The sequence below is a fragment of the Chelon labrosus genome (assembly GCF_963514085.1).
Source record: "Chelon labrosus genome assembly, chromosome: 1".
Taxonomy (NCBI): domain Eukaryota; kingdom Metazoa; phylum Chordata; class Actinopteri; order Mugiliformes; family Mugilidae; genus Chelon; species Chelon labrosus.
Genome location: NC_140337.1, coordinates 8,611,162 through 8,634,966, shown reverse-complemented (window position 1 = coordinate 8,634,966; position 23,805 = coordinate 8,611,162). Strand labels below are relative to the sequence as shown.

The window sequence follows — 23,805 nt, the reverse complement described above, 5'->3', positions numbered from 1 at the left end:
CTGTCAATTAGGACACAGTCAACATTAAATGAAATACTAAATGTTAGGTTAACATTGTAAAATAAAAATAGGATTAAAATGTTTGTCCCAGAGCTAACTGAAAAAAAAAAATAAAAATACTCCACCATCTACAACCAAAAGCAAATGGAGACCGTTTTATAATCCAGATTAACAGTAAATTAAAGAAGCAGTGACTAGTGTTTCACCACTAAAACGTCGTGTTAGACATGGTGGTGCATTGCCAATAACAATATGGGAACCCTTTTTTTAGTTCGGTTTTTAGTCTCCACCAACAAAAAAAAAGAAATATCTGGCTTTTTAGCTGCAAAATACTCTACTCCGTTAGTTCTAACTGTGTCTGTCTGCCATTTAGTGCTCGGAAGGTATCACACAGAGATCTAGAAGAAACTATGTCGACGAAAGCGGTGACAGGAACCGAAGCTGCAACCCAGGATACCAATACAGTGAGCTGAAAGATGTTAAAATGTACCATACAGATCACGAAATTACGCAAATGAATTAATAATCCTCAGTGAGTTTTCCACTGTGAGTGACAAATTTAACAATATACATTCAGGACATTGTTTACATGAAGATATAGATTGATGCTGCTTTAAACGCCTCCAAATTCATGATGAGTTGCACTGAATAAAACCAGCCAACCTATGACACAATCATACTCATTTTAATTTTGTTTGGATGCTGTCAGATCATAACATATAATTTAACACTGCGACTTCTTACAGTACTCAACAACAACAACAATTCTTGGGAAAGCTTGGGGAGAACGAAACTCTGTCTCGACCGGTTTGGGTGAGAGGACGGTGAAGGCAGGAAAGATGAGCATTGGAAAACGACAAACAATAAACAACTGATGCCTCATAAAAATGAGAAAACAACGAAATCTGTGTAAGAAGGATCTCCATTGACCTATTTCACATAATAACGTTGCTGTTCTATGCATACAAGCCCCGGGAAACAAAACCTACCAACCCCAACAACAACAACACCTCACCTTATCATATGTACTGTAGCCACAGGTAAAACTGAGATTGTTTACAGGGTTGTATCTGATCATGCCCTTATCGTTTTCCTCTTTCAGGGTCAGAAGGGGTAAGACCCATCCGAATACATCTGCAGAGCTATGACAAGCAGAAGCGTTGTGGAGCTGTTGAGTCCAGGCAGGGACTCTCCATCTGCATGACTCATTTCTATGGCCGCAGGCTGCCATCATGATGTCTCCCAACCTCAACTGGGCCTCTGGTCGGTCTCTGAACCCACCGTCCCATGACTGCCTTCTGCAGCACACGTGAATGCGCCAAAGTGAAACCAACATGCACGCACACACACACACACACACACACACCCACACACACACACTCACACACATACGCTGGCCTGGGCTTTTCGAAATCTTCCACATTTCATAAGGAGCACATGATCCCTAAATGTATAAATACTGCAGTGTCGATACATGCAAACTGTCACATTAGGTTTGAGATATCAGCTTGTGTTTAAGAAGTCAACAAGAAGCAGCCGAAACAAGATGAAGCTCTCCATTCTGCTAGTGCTCGGGACCCTGCTCGTCCTCATTGACGGTAAGAGCTGCACAAGGCGTCATAGTTGCAGTTTGAAGAGAGATATAGTACATCTGGACTTATTCTGCGAAACTGCGGTGGCGTGTTTTTTTTTTTTTTTTGCAGGGATGTACTCATCCACTTGGCAGCAGCTCAGTTAAATTAAGGGAATTTATTTGGGTAAAACAGTCAGAAGCTGGGTGTTGCTACTTTTGCATCTGCAGCAGAGATTCCCTGATGTGTAAGGAATCTGATTCCTTGGAATTTAAATGAAGTGTCCAAGTTGTAAGTGTAGAAAAAAGAACAATGCACTGCAAGATGTTCAAAGTTAGTTTCCTATATTTTTGGATGCTGTAAGTTTCTAATCACTTCACTATGAAACGTGCACATTTATTTTTATATTCCAGTAAAATAAAATGGAAACCAGTGCACAACAGTTATTCCAAACCAAGTAAACAAAGAGATGTGCATAAGATTATATACATTTCTCTGTACATAATGCTGACTCTGGATATGTATTCTTCACATAATTGAATAACAGATCCAGACATGCATTGTTTTACAGTGAAATTAAGGAATTTAAATGTGCAATTAATAGAAAGTGTCACTGTATCTTTAAGTGGTGTCATATTCTAGCCTGATATTTATTGTATCTCAGCCAAATGTTACCACTTTGCCTCACAATGACCTTTTGTATTTAGGTTGTAACGAACACATAGATAAGTGGAAGAGAAAAAGAGGAAATAAGTGTCATAACACTAGCGCTGTTGGTTGTGATGAAACATGCTGCTAAAGAGTGCAGCTGTCAGCATCAAATAATTGCCTCATCATGTTGAAGAGTTCCCTGGAAAAGGAATGCAAGGATTTACGTAGGAAAATTGTTTCAGGCAGTGAATTTAAGGCCACTCTGCCGTCAGAGTTTGACTATTGTACATTACATTACCGACATCTGGCGTGCTGTGTAATGTTTTAGAACAAGGTTTAGAACTGCTAACCAAAAAAAAACGACAGTGAAGAAGAGTGACTCTCTAAGGGAAAAGGCCCTGGTGTAATATTACAAGCTCCAAAACACTGAACAAACCTCATATGTTCTGACCATTAACACGAACAGTATGTTATGTATGTAAGTATGTTTTTTCTGCTTAAAGTGGTAAAATCTGTATTCTGATTCATGACAGGATTGCCGCCAATCAGCAGGGACTACAACTCACACTGCCGGTGCCTGAAGGTGGAGTCGAGGATCATCCCCCCAGACAGCCTGAGGAGCATCAAGCTCTTCCCCGAGAGTCCTCACTGCCCAGAAACAGAAGTCATGTAAGTGCTTTCATTATGCAAAGGCAGGTTTCCAACCTGAACCAGTAACATAATAATAATAAACTCTAAATAACAACAACTCCAGTTATTTCCCTTTGTTTTAGTGCAAAGAAGTAGAAGTGCATTATGAACATTGCAAAACATTTTATGAACAACTTCAAATTAGTTTCATTCCATGGAATTTTTGCACTTTGCAAATTTATCCAGCAGTCCAGATTGGACCATCTGGTGGGTCATTTTGGGGCCACGGGCCTTATGTTTGGTACCCCAGATAGTCGTTATTGTAAGTTACATGGATTTGTTATTCATGCTTCGCTTTGAAAGATTAGAGCCTGTCCCACAATTTCACGCGACCATGAAAAATAAAAAATGTCAGCCAACTGGCACATTTCCACATTGTGTGAATCATCTCTGTTACTGATGCTTTTAAATGGAATTATGTGCAAAAGCCTGTGATACCTATTGCAGTTTCAGACATGGTTGAAATGATTTGAGATGAAATTACGACACTGAGATTTACATAACTATGTAAACGTTCCACTTTTAGGGTGAATATCCTTAAATGTTTTTCCTTCCTCCACCTGATATAAATTCTTTCACGGTTGAGAACACTTTATTAAATGACTTGGCAAATATTTCAAAGCAGAGTTTATCTTCCTCGATTCTTCCTCGAGGCGTTAGAGTGCTTTTTTTTTCATCTTTGTGATCCTTTAATCATATTTTCATGTGTTTTTGTCTTTTATATCTTGACTGAGAAGCTGGATTGTTTTGTGAGGAAACAATATGAGATGAAATAAACATTGAAAATGCTTTGATATATAATGAACATAAAATATAATGAATATAATGAAAAAAAGTCCAGTTAAAGGGGTGGCGATGCTAATGAAATTCATGACTACAGTATCTCTCAACTCCTGTCTGAATAAGTCTAACTCTGAGCAATATGTTTGTTCAGCGCTGGACTGGCGAACGGGGAGAAGGTTTGTCTGAACCCTCAATCCTTCTGGGTGAAGAAGCTGATACAGTTCGTCCTCGAGAGACAGCTCCATCAGCAGGGAGGAGCAGTTCCTCAGAAACAGGCGTAACCCCCATGCAGCAAATGAATACAACATAAACTGTTCTCTGCAAATATGAGCCGCTCTGTTTTACTTTTATTAATAACACCTGACTACATGTAATCCATTTGCTCCTTTAATTTTTTGCTCCAGTTCTTTTGTTTTTTTGTGTGTGTTATTTCAGTATGTCGTTGAAGTGTCACAGGGAGGCCACGCTTTAAGTGTGCGGTATTTAGAAAGTTAAGTGCAATGTAAACAGTCCCCCACTGTGTGTCTGTATAAGTGCATCTGTGCAGAGACTGATTTAATGACTGGATATTGAGTGTACTATCCAATAGTTAGCCAGCGAAAGAATGTAGCAAAGTACTTCACTCAAGTACATAAATGCAGATTTGACATATTTGGACTATTTTTAGCATGCGCAACTTTGCTAAAACTCTGTCTCAAATATCCTATCTTTTACTTCACCATATTTGTCCTACGGCTTCTGTTTAGTTTTCACATTCCTTGGCTGTCTAGTTATTTTTCTCTGTCTGTTGATTTTTGGTTGTTTCTGGTAAACAGAAAGATTCACTTTTCCTTTAAGAGCCTTCTTCCTACAATGAAAACATGGTGTTTTTCTAAGCTCATGTAAAGTTTTATTTAAGTTAAAGACCTGAATACTCCCTCCACTTTTCATAGCATTGTGATATGTAGCGTATTCTGTCATTGCTGTGTAATCTAATGGGAGCCAACAAAGAAAATCAAATAAACTGCAATTTTTCTTGTTCTTAGTGTGAAACTGTGTGTGTGTGTGTGTGAATGTGTGTTGGGAGGGTCACTTTTAAAATGTATTCCCCGACAGATCACTGATTACATGTCCTAAAATGTAATTTGTAATGTATTCCTTTGGATTACTCAAGTGAAGTAATGCATTCTAAATACTTTTGGATTACTTTTAGCTCACTTCAAAATTGTCTAGCTGTGCGTGTTTATCTGGGACACTGGACACATGCATTAGAGAACGATCTAATTACTGTCTTCAGAGAAAAAGTTATGCAAGTACACAAAACACAAATGTGGTGCATTTTGTCCTGCAACTGATACTATTTAAAGAAAAATGGCATCCAAGAGTCATTCATTCATTCATTCATCTTCTGTACCCGCTTATTCCTGTTAAGGGTTGCGGGGGTCTGCTGGAGCCTATCCCAGCTGTCATCGGACAAGAGGCAGGGTACTCCCTGGACAGGTCGCCAGTCTATCACAGGGCTAACACAGAGAGACAGACAACCATTCACACTCACATTCACACCTACGGCCAATTTAGAATCACCAATCAACCTAATGAGCATGTCTTTGGATGGTGGGAGGAAGCTGGAGTACCCGGAGAGAACCCACGCAGACACAGGGAGAACATGCCACACAACTCCACACTGTTATGGCCTGGCTCTGAGACCAAGGGAAACACACGGGGAGTTACATCAAAAGAAAATATTTATTTTAACAAAGATGAATTCCAAAAGGAATTAACCATGTCATTCAACAAAAGGAAACTACCAACCTAGATCAACCTAGGAAAATGCAAACTAAACCATACAAGAAATTAGAAGAACTCAAATCAACATAGCATGGTGCCCGGGACAGAGAGAGAGAGAATGAGTTCGCAGGAGGGCAGGGTTTTATGGGTCTGGAGACAGTGGCCAGCTGCCTCCAATCCCATAATGGCCAACCAGCTACCAGCACCCTGAAAGACAAAAAAAAGACACAAACACAAAAACCAACACCAAACCAGCATAGGCCCTGGGGCCATCACAACACAGAAAGGCCCAGTCGGCCCATGGATTCGAACCCGGGACCTTCTCGCTGTGAGGCATCAGTGCTAGCATCCAAGAGTCAACAGTCTTCATTTCCACAGCTCGGAAATGAGGGAAATTAAAGTGCAACATGGCTGCTTTAACAAGCAGGTGTATAACAAAGCAAAAGCATGCTTCGAATGTGCATAAAATAAAAACTGTAAATTGCATTGAGAACAATACAGGGTGCAGTCATGCACTTCGTGAACTCACAGCAAACACATTATGCACTGTCAAAAGGTGACGCTTTGTCAATGCACTGCATCAGAGTCTTCCTGCACATGGGCGTTTTCCCACCACTGATTCCTTGTATCACTTTACAGAAGTAAGGTTGTGCACTGCCAATTACAAAGTCAAAAATCAGCGCATTAACTTTGCTCTGGGCAGCGGTGGCAGGTGCTGCGATGAGCTTTGCTTGTTTCTGATGAGGTCCAAAACTGGTAGTGGCACTGCATTCGTCACTGTCATCAGCAGTCATCATTTTCTCAGTCCTTTAAGCTGCTGTCCTCTGCATGGCTATGGGGTGCTTTCTCTGAATATAAATAAAAAAAAGAAATAAATGCAAAACAGAGTAGGCACATTTTAATGGTTGATGAACCTAATATCTTCATCAGCCCATACCATATTATGGTAAGAACCAACCTAGTGGTGCCAATACATTTATGGACTAAATGGTAGGCTACTGGCAGCAATATTTAAATTATTTAAACGCTAAGCACATAAAATTAGTATATCAAAACAGAGCAGCTTACTCTTATTTTGTATTTTAAATACGTAACGCCGTTATATGTAATCCGTTACTCCCCAACCCTGGTGAATGCTGGCGTACCGTGGAGGATACATACTCTGAGAAGACTCACCTTGCTCATAACGGAAATGCTAACGGGCATATGTTAAGCTTGTTCAGCATCTTATTTTAGCATGCTAGCATTTTAACATTTGCTTGGTAGTGTAACCACTGGGCTTTATTCTGGAAATTGGCTGATTTAAACGAACAGAAGAACCACAATGCATTTCAGCTGCCCGCTCCTGGTCCTATGTGAATAAATATCAGATGGTTATAAGTCAGCTTAACATATACTGAGGTTTAAGCTAGCAAAAGTTAGCATTACTAACATATCCCATTGTTTGCATGGTGGAGAAAACAGGTGTAATAATGATGATTGAAACAAAAATATACACACCAAAAAACTATAAAAATAAAATAAAAATAATGATAATAAAAGTGAAGAATTAACTGTTGTTGGAGAAGACCGTTTACAATCCCTTTTTAACCTCGTTCCTCTTCTCCGTGCGTTCGTTTAATGGACGACACTGCACGCTTCAATTTCTCAGTTTGAGTAATTTATTAAAAGCAACACAAAGAAATAAGCTTACAGAGCTCTGGGTCCAATCTTCCTGTCCCTGACAAACAAAAAAGTCATGTCAGTTCATGAAGTCTGACTCCCTATCTTTCCCTGACCCAGTTCTAATATACTACTACAGAAAGTTGTGTAGGATGCAGGCGAACTTGGGTGTGTCGTCTTCTGGTTGGCTCGTAATCTGACTCCATCACTCCTCTTCACTTGCCACTCACGCCCATAACATCTGACTCCATCCTCGCTCCATCTCCTCGAGGGAGTGCCTGCACACAACAACCTTGACAAAGAACACATTCTCTTCCCTGATATGGACGTGCGGTTAATCTAGCATTGGGTCATCTCGACCTGCTGCATCCCCTTCCTTTATCTGTTATTGACATCCTTCTGTTCCTGCACGGCCTGGAATATTCTGTGGTGAGTAAGATACATTAAGCAGAACACACTCTTAACTGCCATACATTTTGTAACAGTAATTATCACACCATTATTAAACTATGATTAATTCCTCAGGTATTTTCATCAGTTATATCTACACTGTAAAAATGTGACACCTACCTTGCCCATGGGAGAATTGTGCAAAGGTAGAGAGGCTAGAGGGGCAAAAAGAATATATAGGGGCAATGACAGAAGAAGAAATCACTGAGGAGGGGGCTCTGAACCTAAAGTGGCACTTACACAGCAGCTTCTAAACTTTTAACAGCCAGGTATAGAAACACATTGTTAGTACAACAAAGTTTGTGCATTTACAACAAGATGTTCATGTTTGACCCCGTTACACTAGCACTAAGAGAGCAAAGAACGCCTGAGCCTGGATTTCAAGTATGTGTTTTTACAGCTCCACTCAGTTAATCAGCCTGTCATGGTTAAAGCGTGGGGGAGAGTCGAGGCCCAGGAGAGGGAGACAGTGGACCACAGTGGTGGAAGTGTGAGGCTGGAGGTGATCAACTTCTGTGTTTCTCATCAGTGACGTACTTGCTTCTCTTTTCTGTGGAAAACGCATTAATCTTTTTTGGTTTTCATCCCCCCCAGAGTGTTGGCGCCTGTAGTTTGTTTGCAGCTGTTGGGTCTGGTCTGTTGTGTTCAGTTTGCAACCAGCGTTTTTAGTTAGGGTTGCCATTAGTGTTATATTGAATATATATTGAATAAAGAATCGTTATTTTGGACACAGGAACTATTTTCTTTTGTTTTATTCCCCTCATCCCCTGGTTAAGCCCTTGGTAGGTACAACCGGAGCTATGAACCCGTACTTAAGAAATATAGAAACAATCCAGTTGTTTAAAAACAAGGATAACCTAATATGCATCTATCTTTGGTCAATCTGATTTTTAGAATGAGCTTTTATGGCATCAATCAAGATATAGAAACTGATTGATTTGCACAAAATCACATACAGTTTTCTAACCCTGCATATTACTTACATGTGATTATAATTAAGGACATGTGTCCCAACTATGTACTTAAGTAGGAATTTGTATACATGCCCATGTTGCAAGGTGAGAATGTGTGTATGCCTCTATTCTGTGCTCCAGTATTGTTAGGATGGCCTGGTAGCGGTTGGATTAAAACAGGAAGCTTTTGTCTGAGATGAGGTGCAAACCAACCAAGTGTTTATTTCACCCAAAAAATGCATGAGAAAACAAAAAGACTTTAAAAACATTACAAAAGAAAATCATGCCCCTTCTGTGGCCTGAGGTCTGGGTCACAGCCCTGCCAATCATACACACCTACCTGTCTGAGTACACGGGCTCCCTTTTATAGGCTGCCATCAATTATGACTTGAGCCCTACCACTGAGCAGGTGAGCTCCCTCCCCAGATCCACCATACAATATTGGGTAAAATAACACATCTAAACAAATACATATTTCCCCTGAATACCTCCACTAGTACAAATCTCATAAAACCCTTACTCAACTAACATTTACCAGACCCTTACAGTTGGCAAGCATTTGTCTGCTTTGTTGAAAAAAAAAAATATAAATAAAAAAAAAACAGAGAAAAACTCTGTGGTGCAAAAGACCAGATTCTGTGGAAGATGTTCCAGGGAGGAGCAGTTCCTCAGAAACAGGCGCAACCCGTAACCGTCATGCAGCAAATGAATGTAACATAAACTGTTGTCTGCAGATATAAGCCGCTCTGTTTTAGTTTTAATAATAACATATGACTACATGTAATCCATTTGCTCCTTTCACTTTTTGCTCCAGTTGTTTTTTGTTGTTTTTAGTAAGTAAGTGCAATGTAAGCAGTCCCCCACTGTGTGTTTTTATAAGTGCATCTGTGCAGAGACTGATTTAATGACTGGATATTGAGTGTACTATCAAATATTTAGCCAGCGATAGAATGTGGCAAAGTACTTCACTCAACTACTTAAATGCAGATTCGAGATATTTGGACTATTTTTAGCATGCGTAACTTTGCTAAAACTCTGTCTCAGATATTGTATCTATTACTTCACCATATTTGTCCTACAGCTTGTGTTTAGTTTCCCCATTCCTTGGCTGTCTAGTCAAAGTCATTTTTATCTGTCTGTTGATTTTTGGTTGTTTCTGGTAAATGGAAAAATCTGGTAAATTTTTTCTTCCTACGACGAAAACATGGTGTTTTTCAAAGGTCAGGTAAAGTTTCATACAAGTTAAAGACCTTCTTAAACTGTAAGTGAATGCTGGTGTACCGTGGGGGATACATACTCCGTGTTTGGCCACAGAATAGAACAGTGTGTGAGAGACACATAAAAACATAACAGCACAAATTGAGCAGACTCAGCTTGCTCACAGCGGAAATGCTAACTGGGCATATGTTAAGCTTGTTCAGCAGCTTCCTAGTGTACCCGTTGGGTTTTATCAGAGAATGTCTAATAAGGGGAGAACTTGCACTCTCAGTGAACTTCCGGCTTCTGAACTGTTCGTTACAATGGGACTTAATAGAGAGTGGCGAGGCTCTCCGTAGACGGGCTCTGGTTTTATTCTGGAAATTGGCTAATTTAAACAAAAAGAAGAACCACAATGCAATTCAGCTGCCTGCTCCTGTTCCTATGTGAATAAATATCAGATGGTTATAAGTTAGCCTAACATACACTGATGTTTAAGCTAGCACACGTTAGCATTACCAACATATCCCATTGTTTGCATGGTGGACAAAACAGATGTAATAATGATGATTAAAAGAAAAATATACACAATACATGATAAAAATAAAGTATTAACTGTAAAGATGTGACACATGCCTTTCCCATGGGAGAATTGTACAAAAGTAAAGAGGCAATAGGGGCGAAAAGAATATATCCTCCTGGGACCTGGTAGATCAATTTTGTCCTCTATAGAGGACACAAGTCTCTACTGGATATTTAAAAAAACTATATAAGTTAGGGAGTTGAAACCTGTTGTGCCACGTAGGGAACAGTTTATATGTGCTGACATCTCACTGGCCACATTTTATTGGAGCAAGAGAGGTAAATAGTTGAAACACATACATTTATTGTGGTTCTAAGTGGATATTTGATATGTTTTAGTTAGAAGAGTGATTTATCCAAACAAGTTTTATTCATATGCACAACATTTTAACCTCAGAGCAGTATACTTTTTGTTGATGTCCCCTGTGGTGGACATTGGGTCTCAATTCATCTGTTTTTACTTAAAATTCATGCTATCACAGGTGACAGTAATTTGACAAAGTAGAGAGAGTTTAACTAAAAATTGCAGATAGAATTTGAAAATTTAATTGAAAATTGAAATTGGATTGTATCCATTGTGGTTCTATTTGGGTCAAGAGCAACATGTAAGATTTAACTTGGATGTATGCACAACATCATTCAAGTTGTCCATAACGTAAGAAGAGCAGTGACAGATAAAATAGGATCACAGTATTGTATTTAACTGCTAAGCTTACATATCGGTCCTGACGCAATTATTAACATCAGTCGACATCTTTGCCTTGCATGGCTCTTGTTTCACATGATGGTTCCTGTTCCTGGTTTTTCATATGTAGAGCATCAAGTAACTTGACTGCAGCAAGGTACCTAACAGATGTACAGGTGGGCTGCTTCTGGGACAGAGTCTGCAAAGCTGGGACTTGCAAATCCAGTACTTCGAAAGGCAGAATCAGTCCCAAAAGGAACCCAAGTGTAACTTCTTTCTGTGTGTGACAATCACAGGAAACAGCTTTTGGGACTACCACTCAGAAATATGACTCCTGATGTATTGAATAAACTGCGAGGCTGATGACAATCCAGTTATGGGTTTATGTCAGGTGCCCTCTGTAGACATTTTGAAACTGCTGATTTCTCATTCTGATCATTGATCATTCAGAATGCTGCCATAAAAGGCAAACAATGTTTCAGTTAACTATATTTCAGCTACAAGTTTTAATTAACTTCATCATTGTGTTAGTTGTTGTTGCTGATATTGCAGCAACAATTTGGTCGGATCAGACAAGAAAACAAAGAATTTGAAACCCGTCGTCCACTATAAAGGACATTCTATAAATACCTAATGTAAAATGTATTTGAAAAAAAAAAATCATTGTAAACTTTAATTTTGCTGGGTCCCAGGAGATATAGGGGCAACGACAGAAGAAGAAATCACTGAGGAGGGGGCTCTGAACCTAAAGTGACACTTACACAGCAGCTTTTTAACAGCCAGGTATAGAAACACAACAAAGTTTGTGCATTTACAACAAGATGTTCATGTTTGACCCCGTTACACTAGCACTAAGAGAGCAAAGCACGCCTGAACCTGGATGTCAGGTATGTGTTTTTACATTTCTTCCTGAGGGGAGCATGTACCAAATTCAACAGGAAATTAAACGTCGTTGAAATATTTCACTTAACCCACAAGTGACAACCTTAAAAATGAACAACATTTTACATAAAGCCTGATGATACCTTAATTGTACTATGACATTTCCATCCCTGCTACTGAAAATTGGTAAAACATATACTAAAACTAACCACAGTTTACATGGACTGCTTTCAGCTACCGCTATCATCACCCATGGACGTTGCCCAAGTTTAAACAAATCTGGAGCATTTCCCATGGAGTGCTGATTATTATTCTTCTTATTCTGAGGAATCAAATAAAAGAAAAGCACTTAACATTTGCCAAGATCTAATGCCTCAATGGCTGGTTTGACAATAAATACTGTAGGCGGTAAGAGAACCGTACAGTTTTTTTCTCTCATATTTTTTCTTTTGAATGTATTCTATTACACCTAATGCCATCCAGATTAATGACAGCTCTGCAAAAGCTTTGTCAACACCCACACAGCTGTCAGAATATGTTATTTGAAACCCAAAACAGGAAGAGTCAGTTCCCAGAATCTAAAAACCTTTGTGGTAATTCTTCATTTTTCTTCAAGACTTGGACAAATGTGGATCTTCATACCATAATTTCATGGAAAAGGTATATTTTGCCTGATTTCATATCGTCTTACAAATGTCTGAGTGCATGCTTGAACCATGCCAGTGCCAACTGATGTAGTCATAAACGTCCCGACTGACGCAGAGATCTTAATCACGTTGCTTCAGGTGTCTCTGCCCTCAAGCCTGTGGCGTCAAGCCACAAGTATGTGTCAAAGACTTAACAGCTGTAAGTTTAAACGTCGATCCCACTTTCCTGTACAGGCTCTATATCAGTGCCAACTTTCTCATACTGTTCTGGGAAAGGAAAGGAAACAAAGCGTTTTTGAAAGTTTCTCCTGAAGCATACAAAATAGAAACTTTGGCTTAAACCCATTCCCTTGAAGGTATTTCAGGTGATCCTTCTTGTGAAAGCTTGTCTTAAGTTCCAAAGGCATTACAACTGCATTGATACTATCAGCTTCAACTTGTCATGCGTACTGAGAAAAAAGTGGGAGTTAAATGTAAAGACAGACAGACTAATTCAATCTATTGCCACATTTAACAAAACTGATTTTGAAATCTTAAAGTATCACCATTAGCCCACCGTATATTGTTCTGTTGAGGATGCATTAAATAAACACTGACATTTGAGTCAAAAGCTCTTAAAGGAATGCTTGACTATTTTATCCCAAAAACAATTGTGTGTTGTCAAGTGAACAAAAAACAAAAAATAAAACTAAATAATAGAACACCAACGAACGTATAATTAAGACCACGCACAATTAAGAAAAAGACTGGATCCTGAGTAAAATCGTAAAATCACTAAAAGTCCACTTACAGCTCAAGACAAAAGTATGAACCCGTACATAAGAAATATAGAAACAATCCAGTTGTTTAAAAACAAGGATAAACTAATATGAGTCTAGCTTTGGTCGATCTGATTTTTAGAATGAGCTTTTATGGCATCAGTCCAGAAATAGAAACTGATCAATTTGCTCAAAATCACAGAGACTTTTCTTACCCTGTATATAATGTATACGTGCCCATGTTGCAGCTAGGTAAGAATGTGTGTATGCCTCAATTCTGCGCTTCAATATGAATGTGAATATGTCCCCAATTTGTGTTTAGGTGATAAAGTGTGCATGTCTAATTAGGTAGGATAGCGTGTGTGTCCCCACTTTGTACTTCAGTAAGAATTAGACTTAGACTTAGACTTATAAACTTATTCATCCACAAGGGAAATTCCTTGGTCACAGTAGCAGTAATACTCTTAAGAATTAAATAAGATAAAATAAAATAAAATAGTATAAGCAAAATGTACAAATTAGCATATTAGTATATATAAATGTACAAGAAATAGAGATAGAAGAATATATATTATATACACAGGGATGATAGTAAGGTGCAGTAGTGTCCATTATCATGACTAACATGGAGTTATCTGTTACAGAAAGGTGAGTTGTTGTACAGCTGGACTGAGAATGGTATGAAAGTAGTCCTGTAGCGTTCACTGTGGGAGCGGAGCTGCATCAGTCTGTTGGAGAATGAGCTCCGCTGCCCCTCTATAGAGAGCCGAAGTCCCGCCCCCTCTACTTCCGGGTTATGGGACCTATCTTTCGAAAAAATATGAACGGCAGTCTATGGCAAAAGATAAATTATTTTCTGGTCCCGATCGACTTGTGCCTTGGATTATACATATGTTGTTTTTCAGAATAAAAAATGATTTTACATGTCAAGAATGTCACAGTTTGTGTGGAAACGCTATGGAAAATACGTAATTAAACGAACTACAAGTCCCGCATGCTGGCGCGTACAGAACCGACCAAAACTCCCTTCGTGTAACTACAGCTCTCGACATGACCCGATTTATAATGATTTTCACCTCGTTTGATGCTTCTGCCTTCGTCCTGGAAGAAGACGGTAAAGCTCAACAAGGAGACAGCCATAGTTCTCTAGTTACGTACATAGTTCGAGACGAGAGATGTAGTTCACTAAGCGATTTCATACAAAACCTAATGTTGTTCAGCTTATTTACGTCAAATAATTTATCTATTGACGTGAAAAATTATCTTTTAAATTCACACACATCATATGTGAAATTCATGCCACAATTCGAACAAAAAATAATTATGATCTCTCCATAGACTGCCTTTCATATTTTTTCGAAAGATAGGTCCCATGACCCGGAAGTAGAGGGGCGGGACTTCGGCTCTCTATAGTCTGGTGTCGTGGATGTGATGGATTGTCCATGATGGAGAGCAGTTTGTCCAGTGTCCTCCTGTCTCTCACTGAGACAAACGTCTCCAACTCACTGCCAATGACATGACCAGCCTTTCGGATTAATTTGTCGATCCTACTTATGTCCTTTTTGCTGGTGCTGCTCCCCCAACAAACCACAGCAAAGTACAGGGCGCTCGCAACAACAGTCTGGTAGAACATCTCCAGCAACTTGCTGCACACGTTAAAAGACCTAAGCTTCCTCAGGAAGTACAGTCTACTCAGTCCCTTCTTGTACACAGCATCACTGCTGTCCCTCCAGTCCAGTCTGCTGTTCATGTGGACGCCCAGGTACTTATATTGGTCCACTACTTCCACATCCAGGCCCTGGATGGTGATGGGCACTGCTGGTGTCCTCTTCCTCCTGAAGTCAATGACCAGCTCCTTGGTCTTGTCCACATTCAGGAGTAGATGGTTTGCCTGCGACCACTCTACAAAGTCTCCGATCAGTGTCCTGTACTCCTCCTCATGTCCATCACTAATACACCCAACCACTGCAGAGTCATCAGAGAACTTCTGCAGGTGGCAGGACCCAGAGCTGTACTGGAAATCAGAGGTGTAAAGGGTGAACAGAAATGGAGACAGGACAGTCCCCTGTGGTGCCCCCACATTACTGACAACAGTATCAGACAGGGAGCCCCCCAGCCGCACAAACTGGGGCCTGTCAGACAAGTAATCAGTAATCCAGGAGACAATGGAGGAGCCGACACCCATCCTGAGCAGCTTCTCAATCATCAGAAAGGGCTGAATGGTGTTAAAAGCACTGGAGAAATCAAAGAACATGATCCTCACAGAGCCCTTCCCATCATCCAGGTGAGAGTGAGCACGGTGCAGCAGGTAGATGACAGCATCATCCACACCAACATGAGGCTGATACGCAAACTGAAGAGGGTCCAAGACAGGGGTCACCAGGGGTCTCAGCTGAGCCAGGACGAGTCTCTCCAGGACCTTCATGACATGTGACGTCAGTGCAACCGGTCTGAAGTCGTTGAGGCCAGATGGGATGGGCTTCTTGGGCACCGGCACTATGCAGGATGTTTTCCACAGCACCGGTATCCTTTCCAGCTTCAGACTCAGGTTGAAGATGAAGTGCAGGATGCCAGACAGCTGTGAAGCGCAATGAATAAGAATGTGTGTACATCTCCATTCTTCAACTTCAACTCTTCTTATATTCTGAAGTCCATTTTGTTTTCTGTATAAAGCTGATCATACCACATTTTAAATATAAGGTACTCACTTCATATTGTTGGCAATGCAAATCTGAGGAAGGTCATTTAGTTTATGTTTTATGGTCCTGTGACAAAGTCCAACAATTTTGGGCCAATATTTGTAATAAACTGTGAGAGATTACAGAGATACAAATCCCATTTAACTTTAGATTATTTGTTTTAGGTGATCATTCATCTCTGACAGGACAGGATAAAAACATCAAAAGTTATGTCCAAACCAGTATTATGATCGGTAGACAAATACTTATCAGGGGTTGATCATCCGATCCTTCAGTGACACAATATGAAAGGCCTTTTCTAGAGCCACTGTGTGCTTTGTAAAAAAAACAAACAAACAAACAAAAAAAAAACGCTGTTGTGCACTATATTGCCAAAAGTATTGGTTCATCTGCCTTTACACGCATATGAACTTAAGTGACATCCCATTCTTAATCCACAGGGTTTAATATGACATCGGCCCACCCTTCCCTCTTCTGGGAAGACTTTTCACAAGGTTTAGGAATGTGTTCATTGGAATTTTTGACCATTCTTCTAGAGAATCACATTTGATTCACATTGATGTTGGATGAGAAGGCCTGACTCACAGTCTTCGCTCTAATTCATCCCAAAGCTGTTCAATCGGGGTTGAGGTCAGGACTCTGTGCAGGTCAGTCGAGTTCTTCCACACCAAACTCTCTCATCCATGTCTTTAAGGACCTTGCTATGTGTACTGGTGCGCAGTCATGTTGGAACAGGAAGGGACCATCCCCAAACTGTTCCCACTAAGTTGGGAGCGTGGAATTGTCCAAAAATTCTTGGTATGCTGTAGCAATCAGAGTTCCTTTCACTGGAACTAAGGGGCCGAGCCCAGCTCCTGAAAAACAACCCCACACCATAATCCCCCCTCCACCAAACTTCACACTTGGCTCGTTGCAGTCAGACAAGTACCATTCTCCTGACAACCGCCAAACCCAGATTGGTCCATCAGATTACCAGATGGAGAAGCGTGATTCGTCACTCCAGAGAACGTGTCTCCACTGCTCTAGAGTCCAGTGGCGGCGTGCTTTACACCACTATATCCAACGCTTTGCATTGCACTTGGTGATGTATGGCTTGAATGCAGCTGCTCAGCCATGGAAACCCATTCCATAAAGCTCTCTACACTGTTCTTGAGCTAATCTGAAGGCCACATGAAGTTTGGAGGTCTGTAGCGATTGACTCTGCAGAAAGTTGGTAACCTCTGTGCACTATGCTCCTCAGCAACCGCTGACCCCGCTCTGTCCTTTTGCGTGGCCTGCCACCTCGTGGCCGAGTTGCTGTCGTTCCTAATCACTTCCATTTTGTTATAATCCCACTGACAGCTGACTGTGGAATATTTAGTAGCGAGGAAATTTCACGACTGGACTTGTTGCACTGGTGCCATCCTATCACAGTATCACGCTTAAATTCACTGAGCTCCTGAGAGTGGCCCATTCTTTCATAAATGTTTGTAGAAGCAGCCTGCACGCCTAGGTGCTTGACTTTATACACCTGTGGCCATGGAAGTGATGAGAACACCTGAATTCAATTATTTGGATGGGGGAGCGAATAATTTTGGCAATATAGTGTAGATATGAAGGGCCCAATCATGAGTTTTTACAGTGGATTGCCAGTTAGAAAGTATGTTCGCTGCATTTAACCTATACATTTCTTTAAACTTCAGAGCAGTGGACAGATATGAGCGCTGCGATTAGGGGAAATGTTATCACAGTGATAAAGTCGTTTATTTCCACAAGGTTACATGTCGAGAAAACAAGTCGTCCCTGGGTGGGCTCGAACCACCAACCTTTCGGTTAACAGCCGAACGCGCTAACCGATTGCGCCACAGAGACATAAGCGCTACCTCTTCCTTATGCATTTTCCTGTTTTTATCCGCTGCTGCAGCAAATACTTTCCACTCTGATATGTGTCCCCTAGATAAATACTCATTATTCTTTTATGCATAAAAAAATATTAAAATGGTGTTTCCAGAAAATAACCTCTCTATAGAGGTGTAAGTTATATTCCATTGTAGAGATTATGGCATTGTCATATCAGTGATGCCAATAACAAACATAAATCACATCCTATTTTTTTCTTTTTTTTTTTTGTTAATTACATTTTTAATTTAAAAATAAGACAATTCTTTATGTACAGTGGGGAAATTTGCAGCAAGAAAAAAAATAATGCTGTAGTTTACTGGGCTGAACAAAAAAGACAAATGTTCTTCTTTGGTTGTATAACTTCCTTATTTCAGATGATAACTAACAGCGTGCTGCTTCTCTTTAACTGGGCTCCCATCAGTCTTTCTGGATAAGCTCCTGGTGGGAACTGAAAAGATGCCATTAATCTCTGTGCAGGGACTGGGTTGCAGGAGAAGTCGGTGAATCACACGGAGTGACAACATAACCCTTGCCCGGAGGAAACGTCTGGAAGGCTTCTGTCCAGCTGCCAGTGACACAGAAGGTCAACAAGATGTCAAGCACTGTGGAGAGAGACATGAAAAATCTTTAAAAACTTAAGAGGTCAAAAACACTTTCACTTGTCTTACAGTCAAAAATCATCACCCGCCTTGATTAACCGCTAGAATCTTTGAGTGGAAATTCTTTGCGTTGTCTTTCTTCACCATGTACTCGTCTATAGGCAGCCTCGCCGTGTGGACGCTCAGTTCTCGGGCTCTGGAGAAGCTCAATTTCTGCAGGAAAGAAAAGAAAAAGCTGACAGATCAACACAGCCAGCACCTAATCAATTATACCAAATCTGCCACAGATGCTTATGTTGTTGAGTCATAATCTCACCTTCTGGATGCTTTCATCCACAAGACCACCAAGGACATAAACTCTATCAGCATCTATTGTCTCCAAAGCTGAAACAAAGAGGATTTCTTTTGTTATCCTGAATATATGATTTAGTGAAGTCCTCTACAATATTAATATCACAGCAGAAGTAACACAAGTTACAGCTGCGGTAAAAGTCCTAGTTATTATGTTATGGTCAGATGACGCCCTCTGCTGGCCAAATGATGCACTTTAAAATCATGCACAATGCACCGAGATAATCTAATCTGTACTGAAATTAACAGAAATCCCACAAACCTTCCTCTGCATCTGGAGTGAGATAGACAACAGATTCCGGTGGAAACAGGTCCAGACAGCTTTCCTCTGTTATATCCATCTAAAAGAAACAAACACGATGAAAGAAAAGCTAATACAGGTTGCATTGGTGAAAGTTCAGACTATTTATGGTTCACATAAAGTATGTCTAAGCTTCTCCTTCATATATCTTTTTGTTTAATTTACTGTTTAATGTACCAAGCTCAACAAATTTGTTCTAAGGCCTTGTTGTTGGGTTCATACACTTTTGATAATTGGCTGCAGGTTAATTTAGACGTTTTTAAGGAGAGAAACAGGGATTTTCTGCTCTATTCTTTCTTTTAGAAGCTGTTACCAGTTAATTCAGAACATATAATAATCACCATGTAGTTGAGGAAGCCAGCATTCATTCGTATGCACTCCCTGTAGAGACGACTGTCCTCTCTCAGGTCAGTAAGAAACAGATGAAATGGTTGGGCTGCCTTCTTGTTCGACCCGTACAGCCGTCTTATTTGGCCGGCCAGTCTGCTTATTTCCTGAAGCAGAAAAAACACGCAAGGGTGAATTTAGGTGAGTAAATGCTTTATAAGCAGTTTTAACAAACGTTTCCCTTCTAACTGTGTCTTAAGGCTCGTTCATCTGCCTAATACCTTGTCAGACATGCAGTCCGTCATACTGAGGTCAACACACAGTTTGAGCCCTGTGGACTGAGCCTCAGCTAAACGCTCTTTGGTGATCGCCTTCATGACCCGTTTGGTGAACTGTGGTTGGTTGGTGCTAGACCCTGTATGAAAAAAAAAAAAAAAAAACACACCAAAAACAGATGATTGTAGAGGGACTTTCATATTCAGTCTTCTTAAAGCATCACTATTCTATTTATTCTCTTCTATTTATGTCTACCCGACTCCTGCTCACGATTGAGCTTCCTCCTCTGCTTCTCTTCTTTCCTCTTGCTCTTCTTTGCAGCCAGCTGCTTCTCCCAGTTTCGCTGCTTCCTCAGAACATTCTTCTGTTAATTAAACAGGAAAATCAACATTAACAATGCAGAAATCGTCACAAATCTGCAGATTTAGGACACAGTAGTAAACGACTGGGGTGCATTCAGACCAAAAATAGAGCAAAAATACTCAATGTTTACTGTGTTAATCAGAAATACTGTCTACATAAATGCACCTCAAAAGCTTCCTTGTGCAGTCATGCAACATTTGCTTTAAAGTAGTCCTTATTTAAAATGAGCACTGACTAAATAAGACTTACTGAACACAGTGCATCTTCTCTTCCAGATTTGTCGTCCACTACATCTGTCTCCACGTCAATGAGAAGCAGATCCATATGCTCTGAAACTCCATTCAGCGGCATGTCACATATTTCTGATTGAATATGAGCCATTTTCGTCTCTGCTCTACACCATCTGAAAAATACACACATCACTGCTTCATGTAAATGTCCAGACATTACTGTTGTTTTGCGGTAAACAGTACATTTGGCGTAGGGGTTGTTATCGTCCCAACCTAGAAAGCATTCTTGTGCGTGAGAGTTGAGGCATTTCAAAGCCAGAAGACATGTTGTTGTCTTAATATGTGTTATTTTATTACATACTATCCATGAAATCCAATCAATGACACATTAAAAGTAACATTTACATGCTTTAAATGCGTGGAAAAAGGACAAACACATGCCTGAGAAAAAAGAGCCGCTTCCAGGTTGCGAACACGTGAGTGGCGCATGTGAATGATGTCACTGTAAACAGAGTGGAGCCTGATGGGAAAACAGAGTAATTAACTTACATTCATCGCCCAACAGAGTTTCTAGCTCTACTTTAGGTGGGTGTAGGTTCAGCCATGTCCCAGGACTTTTCATCATTAATGTCATATTTTGAATATTCACAAAAAAATAATTTTAAACGAGATAGGCGCATTTCCTGTCCAACGCCACAAGAGGTCAGTGTTTCATGAAGGACACCACAAGGAATAGGCACAATCTTTGACACAATCCAACGGCGCTCACTTTAACTATATTAATAAGTGATGTCGTTCATGAAGGGTGAAAAGTGTACAGCAAAAAGGTAGATTCAATATAAATATCAACGTTAATATTAAAAATAGAGAATTTGATTAGTGTCAAACAATCAAAACTGTTAACTGTTAATAATAAAAATTTAAGCAGTAAATATAATAATTATGTATAGGCAAATACGTATGAGAAAAAAAGAAATAATTCAAATTAATGATGATGACTCAACAAGAAGTTGAATAAGTTGAAAAAGAAGTATACCTTTGTGAACTTAATTTTGTTGACGAAATACATGTATTACACGGTATGGGCATTGGTTTGGTTTGATTACATTTCTGGCAATGCAATCAGTACCGTTTCATTAACCGAAAGCAACGTGACTTCTTGATAAAACAAAGGATCCCTACAATTATTTTAGTACCAGAAAAGTACCAGAAAACAATGAATAACAAGCGCGAATAATTACGCATGCGCAATGGATACTTTTTATGAGGTAACTTTTGTGATCTTACAGGTGGTGAGTTTATGAATGCTTTTGTCGTTATTTGTGTTATATGTTTGTGTGCGAACAAAAACATGGGTAAAGTGTCAAGAGTGTGTACTATTTTAAGCCGAAGCGCCATTTAGTAAAGACAATAAAATCCTGTTTCAATTAACGTGTAGCTTTGCCCTGTTAGCATGGCTAGCTTAGAATTAGCCTGCTAATGTAGCCACTTAAGCTGTCACATCGAGACTATTCATTTTCAGACGTCTTCTGCGTAATAATTTAAAGCGTAGAAGACACAATTGTGATTTATTTCAGTCAGAATGGCCCCAAAAAATGTGTCAATGTGTGGACTTTAGCTAACATAGCGGTAGAAATGTTAATGTTAGCCACACTTAAAACTCAGGTTCAGCCATCATTATACCAGCAAAGGTCATTGTTGTTGCTCATCGTGTGTTGTTGGATAACTGTAGACAAAAAGACTCAACTTGAAAATAAATAAATAAATAAATAAATAAATGCTAGTAAATAATGCTAAATGCTCGTGTTGTTCTCACTGACAGAACGTGTGTCCCCGGCCAGTTGTCTTGATCTTACATTACTGAACATGTATTTAAATGACTTTATTCCTTACAAAAGACTAAACAGCTTCCTACTAGCTTATGACAGTGAGCCGTTGACTTCACAGTACATTACAGTTAAACTACTCGATCATGAAATCCCATTTGCTTTGGGGTGGTAAAGGTGATTGCCTTGATTTGTCAGTCTCCATTCTGTTGAAATCTGCAGCAACAACAATGTACTTATTTTGATAAATAAACCATGTGGTACTTTGCAAAATTCTACAAAACTTCATAAGGTAGATGACAGATGACAAGCAATGTTGATCCAGGGTCACACCTCCTGTCAGGGGCTCCTACTTTGAAAACTAACCTAATCTTCAGTGTGTGTTTGTTTCTTTATGTAAACGGCTGCATTAAAATTTCGTGTTGTGATTTTTCTATTATAATAGAAAAAACGAAATTGCCGTTAGGGTTAGGGTTTCGACCAAGGTACGTTTTAACCGTTTGATATTTTGGTATAAATAACACATTCAAAAACCAGAAACAGGTCGTTTTTTCGTTTTTCTAATTTTGGGCAAAAAACGGAAATCGACAATTCGGCTTGATTTTTCGTTTTTTTGTTTGTACTGACAAAACAAATTTACCACTCAATATTTCGTTTCCAGTGGTGGGTGGGCCTTCGGCACCCCATTGCCTCTGATTGGCTAGTGTGTTCCATCAATTATATTTGTGCTGTGCTCTTCAAAATAAAGGTCCTCGCGTACGTCTTGGTCTTTAGACAGTGAAATGTTAACACAAATATATTGCGACAGACAGACGAGACTACGTTATGATCACAGACCATACTTATACTGGCGGCTATGACGGCCTTTAGCTTCATTATGCTCTCACTCCAGCGTGTCGAATCAAGAGAAAAAGCTAGGCTAAATAAATAAAAACAATAAAGTAATGCAACAGCGTACTGTATTGACTGTTAATGTGCAGTTGATTGACTAAAACGCACCATGTCTTTTTTGAAAATGAAAGTACCATAGTATGTTTTCTGAGGATGTACTGTGAACAGTGATGTCTGCTCTCAGTAATTAGAAATATCACTGGCATAATTATGACATATGGCAAGGGGAAGCACGCCAAAGGTTAGTTGCAAAAAAATGACCAGCAGGTGTCGCACTATATGAACCTTTTCATCAATAGATTTGTTCTCTCAAAAAATATAAAGAGAAATATAGATATGTTGACAGCCACAACAAACAGAGACAGTGGGAATCATATGGAGCAACTGTTGTGCTGTAAAACTTTCCTTGACATCTCATCCAGATACTTTCAGTTAGAATCAAGCTCCCACTGGACTGTAGCCCCCACAGCTGTGATCACATGGACCCACTTGATAACAGGCAAAACACACTCACTGTAATTCTGCACACTGGTTAGAGATTCATCCTACCAGATATGGTCGAGTAAAAAGAACCTCCTAGTTTTCAGGTCTACTCAAGCAGGGTGACTATATATGTACTTAACCAAATCCCTGAGTAAGAAAAAAAAAAATGATTTTGCACAATTATGCCTGTAGCTGCTATCCATGATGCTACCTGAAGTGATTATGAAATTCAGAGAGGAAATAAAATTGGTATGTGTAATAGGTATGCGTATCAAATAAAATATTAAATCAAATTTATTT

At 39.7% G+C, this 23,805-nt stretch overlaps 2 protein-coding genes across 4 annotated transcripts; one reads left to right on the top strand and one right to left on the bottom strand.

The window, feature by feature from the left end:
- Window positions 1-1,353: 1,353 nt before the first annotated feature.
- On the top strand, window positions 1,354-4,697 carry cxcl19 (chemokine (C-X-C motif) ligand 19). Its single transcript, XM_084553483.1, has 3 exons — window positions 1,354-1,598; window positions 2,756-2,891; window positions 3,847-4,697. The coding sequence occupies exons 1-3, from the start codon at window positions 1,475-1,477 to the stop codon at window positions 3,974-3,976; spliced, it is 390 nt and encodes a 129-aa protein (XP_084409609.1). The 5' UTR covers window positions 1,354-1,474; the 3' UTR covers window positions 3,977-4,697.
- Window positions 4,698-17,532: 12,835 nt separating this feature from the next.
- Window positions 17,533-20,963, bottom strand: trmt10b (tRNA methyltransferase 10B). Of its 3 annotated transcripts, none has more exons than XM_084540972.1 (8): window positions 20,325-20,963; window positions 19,983-20,076; window positions 19,718-19,851; window positions 19,451-19,603; window positions 19,071-19,149; window positions 18,774-18,841; window positions 18,547-18,670; window positions 17,533-18,460 (listed from the first exon to the last, which is right to left on the bottom strand). In XM_084540972.1, exons 1-8 carry the CDS (start codon window positions 20,520-20,522, stop codon window positions 18,321-18,323), a joined length of 990 nt encoding a protein of 329 aa, XP_084397098.1. In that variant the 5' UTR covers window positions 20,523-20,963; the 3' UTR covers window positions 17,533-18,320. The 3 variants fall into 3 exon arrangements, with proteins under 3 accessions (XP_084397098.1, XP_084397097.1, XP_084397096.1); XM_084540971.1 differs by having other exon boundaries at window positions 19,968-20,073; window positions 20,325-20,959; XM_084540970.1 differs by having other exon boundaries at window positions 19,968-20,076; window positions 20,325-20,939.
- Between the last annotated feature and the right edge of the window lie 2,842 nt (window positions 20,964-23,805).